The sequence below is a fragment of the Hylobates moloch genome, unplaced genomic scaffold, assembly GCF_009828535.3.
Source record: "Hylobates moloch isolate HMO894 unplaced genomic scaffold, HMol_V3 SCAFFOLD_14, whole genome shotgun sequence".
Lineage (NCBI taxonomy): Eukaryota > Metazoa > Chordata > Mammalia > Primates > Hylobatidae > Hylobates > Hylobates moloch.
In genome coordinates, this window is record NW_026652289.1 from 60,118,440 (window position 1) to 60,124,439 (window position 6,000).

The following is a 6,000-nucleotide window of genomic DNA, read 5'->3' on the forward strand; positions in this document are numbered from 1 at the left end:
AGAATTTGCACACGTTCTCATCTCCTGGACACCAGATAAGCTCTGTGGCCAGGCATATCCAAGTCAGAATCAGGGCTGCCCAGGTGCCAGGAGCCGAGACTCCACCGGCACTGGCCCTGGCGGAGGCTGTGTCTGCTCCAGCTAGCTGGCCTGGGAGAGAAGCGGGAAAACCCACTCCATCCCTGCACTGCCAGGCCATTGGCCCAGCCAGTGCCCACACTCCCAACCAGCCAAATTCAAGTGCGTGCCAGCCTCATAGGGCTGGCCAGTGTGGGGTGATTCTGGGAGCCCTGGAGCGCCTCACACCCTTCCCAGCTTCCTCTAAGAGCTGCCATAGGTGTCCAGGTGGCAGTGCCTAGGGAGAGGGGAACACAGGGCCTCTGGGCACAGTCAGGAAGAAAGCACCTGACAGCGCTTTTCTGGAGAGTGAGCTTCATTGCTTAGAGGGAGAGACAGTAAGGAAGGAAAGAGCCTGCATTCACTAGGCACTTACAGTATGCAGGCAAGACAAGAGGTCTCCTGGCTTGTGCCCACTGGACCTCGAGACTCTGAACTCAGGGCTTTGGCCTTTCCATGTCCTTCTCCTCTAAGGTCCTGGATCCCAGGGACTATGGCTAATGCCACTGTGTTCCTAATGCCTCACACAGGGCCTGGCCCAGAGCAGGTGCTCAGAGGGTGCTGGCTAAATGAAAGAATGACTGCTAGCCGCACACCTCCCAGCACGAGAATGCTGGATATCTGGAAGAAGGCCGGAAAGAAAGAGGAGGCATAACGGGTATGTGGGCAGGGCAGGCAGAGCCCTTGCCCACCCGCAAGTGGGCTCCCACCCGGCAGCTGGGTCTGTGCTGGTACCCCCGCTTCCTCTTCACCAAGGCTTCCTGAGGTGCTGGCTCTCTCACTTTCTCCCCCAGGGAGACCCAGACAGGAACGAGGTGCTGGGATGTAGAATGTCTGGAGGTTCAGGTATCTCCTGGGTACTTAGATTCTGCGTCAGGGAACTGGAGGCAGAGGGGCCTTATAATCCCCCTCACCATCTGACTGTAGGTATAGCAAGGTTCCTATGGACTTTGCTCCCCTGCCCCACATCCTGTCCCTCCACCCACTCCCACAGTGCTTTTTCCATCTAGGGCAGAGGGTGTCCCACAGAGGGAAATCCAGCCACCAGCAGGACAGGCGGAGGTGATGCAGTGGGGTAAGTGGAGTGGGGCCAAAACACCTGTGCCTACTCAGGCTGCCCCAGGACCCCTTCCCAGGGCAGCGAGGTGGAAAGAGCACTGACCATGAGTCAGGAGGACCGAGGTGCCAGCCCCTCCAGCCTCAAACTTACTGAATGACTTTGGGCAAGTCACAACTTCTGCTCCCAGGGTCTCAGTTCCCTCATTTCTCAAGGGAAAGGGTTGGGTGATTTGCCTGCTCCAAAATTTTATTCTCCTATGGGTGACTCTGTAGGGGCCCTAGAGACACATGATCTTTGGCAAATGCAGGCCTGCTATTACCTGGGCAGGATAACATCATCCTCAGTCCTTTCACATTCAGCAGGAGCCACTGGCTCTTATCAGCAGGCTGTGCCCTGCTGGAGCTGGGGCAGGAGAGAGAAGGCTGCCCGCAGAAAGAGGGGACAGGGCACAGTTGATCATGCTGCCCACAGACCTGCAATCTATCTGCTTAGCAGGGAGGAGCATGTTGGCATCCAAGGTCTTCTCTTTTCCCACACTCCTTCTCCTAAGGCCTTCTGAGGTGCAGCACGCAATTCTGCTGCTCAGGGTACTTTGTTCCTGGACCGCTGACCCCGCTGAGCCACGCTCAGGAAGGTAAAAAGCATTCAGCTCACTAGCATCTAACTTAACACAGCACACCCGAAAACAGGGGAGCCTGGTCATTCTAAGCCACCTCCTCCCTTACCTGGGAGACCTACCTCTGGTTACATCACAGCCAGCAGCCAGGAAATCACTCCAAAGGGCCTCTGAGCAGTACAAAGCGGGTTGCAAGGGCCCGGACTTCAGCTCACAGGTTTTCTCATAGCCCATTAACTTATAGGGGCCCTACACACAAGTAGGGGCCTTTACACACAACTCTATTAATGTACCTTGTCCTCTGCTTTTCCAGTTGATAGCAATATAGAAACAGATATTTAGAACTGGAGAAGCACTGCTAGTCTGGTACATGACTGAGATGGAATAGAACAAGAAAATTATACAAAGCAGTCAGAAGAACCTGAAGAATAAAATCAGCTGGAGCTACTTGTCTCAGGGAAAGCAGCCTTGGCTCCCTCACCCCGAGCTGCCCTAGGAAGCACGTTGGACTAAGACTGAGAGGAGGCAGCACCTTGACCTCCTGTGCGTGCTCAGGGCCCTGCATCAGAGCCTTCCTTCCCTCCGCTCTTTCTTCCCTTTTTCTGGCTTTCTTCTCTTTCTCATCCCATAAAGAAAGTAAGGTAACTTACTAAATTACATACAATCAAATCAAGTTTAAAACATAACCAGGAGAAATGCCATGGGGCTAGAAGGTCTCCGGGGCTCTGTGTTCCTAAGGCTAGGTAGGGCAGGAGTCCTTCAGAAACCCACAGCATTTGCCTGCAGCTTCAGCAGCTGTGCCTCATGGTTAAGGGGGCAAGGGGATGTATGAAAGAGACGGAAAACGGAAAACAGGCTCACCTCCTCTACAGAAGTGCTACTAAGGATCTAGCAACTTGCCATCTGGTTCCCTCTTCTCCACTTGCCAGGCCTCTCTGAGCTCAGAGCTCCTGCAGTCCATACCTAACCCTGGCCCAGAGGACTCTGCCCTCAGAGACCTGACACAAGGACCAAGGCATTCGTCCAAGGGGCAGGAAGTTGGGACCCAGCCATCACCCTCTGCCTGGAGAAGCAGCAGCAGAGAAGGCTAGAGCCCTAGACACTGCCCTGGGAGCTCACTCTCGAACCCATTCCCTCCCCTACCTACCGCTCCCAGTGTGTCAGCAGCGATCCTACCTCTCACACTCTCTTTAGGGTTCTCCTTCATATCTGTCTTGTAAACAGACCACCCCCCAGAGAACAAAGAGTCTCCCAATCTCCATCAGAGGTGACTTTCTTGCCAGAACTGAAGCTGCACCAAGGCTCAGCAGAAGAGGCCCTAGAGATCATTGGAACCAAGTCTTACATTTGACAAATAGAAAAACAGAGGCCCAAGGATGGAAGTGACTGGTCCAAGGTCACACAGCCTGTTGGTGGCTAATTTAGGACTAGGGGCCAGGCCTTCAGGCTTCCAGAGCATGGTGGCTTTCCCTATGGTATTGGAGGAGCTACTACCAGCGGGCTTGTAGACAGCAAGACAGTCCCCAGGGCCTCTGCTGCATCCCTTCTGCTCTCTGTTCCCCACAAGAACACGCTGGTCTGTGAAAGGCCAGCAAGGGGAGAGAAGATAGGCTTAAGGTGGGGATTTTATTTAATCCTCTGAGCTTGCTTAAGCCAAAGCCACATTGGTTAGAGCAGGAGGTGAGCGACATGGAGGGTTTGTTGGGGGCTGGGTATGGGGGTGGAGGAGTGTTGAATAGTCACTGGATACCAAGAAGCTAGGCCTGCCAGTGGGCTTAACAGGTAAGCACCCACTTTCATGGACTCCCTGTCCCATCCTGCTTCAAGGTTCAGGCCTCCAAGCAGTGCTCCTCTACCATGGAAGTCCCCCAGTAGCCAGGATGCCCAACGGTGCAGAGCAGTGCAAAGATCACTGGCCATAGATTGAGACAGACTTGAGGGCAAACCCCAGCTCTGCCACATACATGCTGTGTGACCTCAGGCAAGTCATTTCACCTCTCTCAGCCTCAGTTCCTTCCACTGTTAAAGAGAACTGAACACACCTTCCTTGCAGGCCTCCAGGGAAGGAAGGCTGCATGAGTTCGTGCACAAAAAGAGACACAGGGGAGGCGCTGAGTTAATCCTCAGCGCTATTATTAAAACCTCACATCCTTTCTCTCTCTAGCCGGGCCCATCCATTACTCCTCTGTCCCAGCCTGCTTGCATCTTTGACATTAATAACCTTAATATCCCTCCCAGTTGAATAGCATTTGCATCATTTCAAAACCCTAAGCATCCTACCCCCAGTGGGTCACAACAGCCCTGCCAGAAGTAGCCAGAGCTGAGGAAGCCCCTGCACCCTCAAGTTCATCTTCTCACAATGCTCCCAAGTCCCAGAACCAGGGCCAATGGCAAAGTTTGGAGTTGGGCCCAAGAATCCGCACAAACATTCAGTCTTGGGGCAGACCTCGGGAGGGCAAGGGTAGGCCCTGGCTTACCAGCAGGAGCCAAAACCATCCCACCTCCATCACTTGCACTCCAACCCTCTATCTGGCCCCACTGCTCTGACCACAAGCGGGCCGTCGGTCCTACTTTGGCCTCCAGCTCCCCAGTTTTGGGACCCAGCTGGGCAGCTGGAAAGGGTGGAGTCTGGCCCTTGAATGGAGGGCCAAGCCCAAGGCCACCGCCAGACTGTGAGCTCAGTACCCAGACAGATCTCTCTGAAGACTGTGGGTTCACACCCTTGATTTTATTGGTTCTTTAACAGCCTGTCACAACCCAGGACCCATATTATCACCCTCACAGCACACAAGAAGAAACTGAGGCCCAAAGTGGACCCCTCCCCGACCAAGGTCATCCAGGGGATTTGGGATAGAGCTGGGATTGAACTCAGGTCTCCCTGGTCCCTTGACCCTGGCACTTTCCACTGCCCCATCATCTTTCCTCTTAACTCTTTCCTTCCTACAACTAGGGAGCCCCTAAAGTCTCTCCAATAAACGTGGGCCCCTGACACGGCCGAACAATCATCCTCCAATATGGGGGCTGCCAAGATGCCCACCTTTGCTTCCCCTGTCACATTCCCTCCCCACATCTTCAAGCCAACCACCTGGACCTGCCCTGTCTCTGGTAGTGGGCTCCCGGGACTGGGCAGCGCCTTCTGCACAGAGTGGCTTTGGAGTGGAGCCAGCCCTCCGGGCATGGGCGGCGGAGGCTGGCAGGTGGGGTGGGGTTTCCCCTCCGCTGGCCTCCTCGGGGCGTCAGGCCCATCCCCACACCCACTGCTCAGCACCAGCCCCTGCCAGCGACGCTCCCCGCCGCGCACTCGCTGGAGGGACACCGCTAGCCGCCCAGCCCAGCTCTCCAGGGGTTAAAAATGCAGCATCCCAAACAAGGGTTAAAAATGCAGTCCCGGGGTTGGGCCGGGCACGGAGGGATGTTGGCCAAACCGGCGGGGCTGCCAGCGCGGCATCCTCCCCCTGGCCTCCGCAGTCCTTGGGGGCCGGAGTGACTCGAGCGGATCCCGCAGCAAGAGAGGCGCGCGCCGCACCTTCCCGGCACCGGCGCCCCCTCCCCACACCCACACCCCCGCGCTCCCCGCAGCCTAGCCCGGGGGCTGCAGGCGCCGGCGGGTCCCGGGTGCGGCGGGCGAGCGGCGCTTACCTTTGTGACAGTCATGCAGAAACTCCGCGGCGGAGCGGGGGCGCGGGCGCGGCGTGCGGAGGCGGCGGCGGCCCGGGGCGGCGGCGGGAAGGGGGTCCGGCAGCTCCCGGCGCGCTCCCCCCGGCGCGCTCCCCGCGCCCCGCCGGCGGCTCGGCCGAGCTTGGGGGCTGCGCTCCGGGCGGGCAGCGCGCAGGGACGGCTCGTCGGCGCTCGCCCGCCGCTCGTCGCTGATGTCAGCCCCGAATGTGCATTTATAATAGATGAGCCTCCTTCGCCGCAGGAAGGCGAGGCAGGAAGAAAGGGAGAGAGGGAGAGGGCCCGGGCTGGGGGGCGGGGGGAGGAAGAGGGGCCGGGAACTAGCTACAAAGGAGGAGGCGGAGGGAGGAGGAGGAGGAAGCGCAGCCCGCCAGCGGCCGTGCCCCGAGCCTCCCGCTCGATCGCCGGCCGCCGGGCACCGCCGCTCCCGGAGCCGGGACGGGCGCCCGGGTCCGCGGCCTTAACCCCTTCGGGCCTCCGGACGCCACGCGGCTGGGCGAGGCTGGCTCCCGGCACCTGCCGGCTGGGAGAG

At 58.0% G+C, this 6,000-nt stretch overlaps 1 protein-coding gene across 2 annotated transcripts in view; it reads right to left on the bottom strand.

Moving 5' to 3' along the window:
- CORO2B (coronin 2B) overlaps positions 1–5,541 on the bottom strand; it is a 149,017-nt gene extending 143,476 nt beyond the window's left edge. Inside the window, exon 1 of one of the 2 annotated variants that reach the window (XM_032176100.2) lies at positions 5,433–5,541. In XM_032176100.2, the coding sequence (XP_032031991.1) occupies positions 5,433–5,447 (15 nt within the window). In that variant the 5' untranslated portion in view covers positions 5,448–5,541. Of the gene's footprint in view, positions 1–2,654; positions 2,679–5,432 lie in introns of those variants that run through there. The other variant, XM_032176101.2, reaches the window with a different exon arrangement.
- Positions 5,542–6,000: the final 459 nt, after the last annotated feature.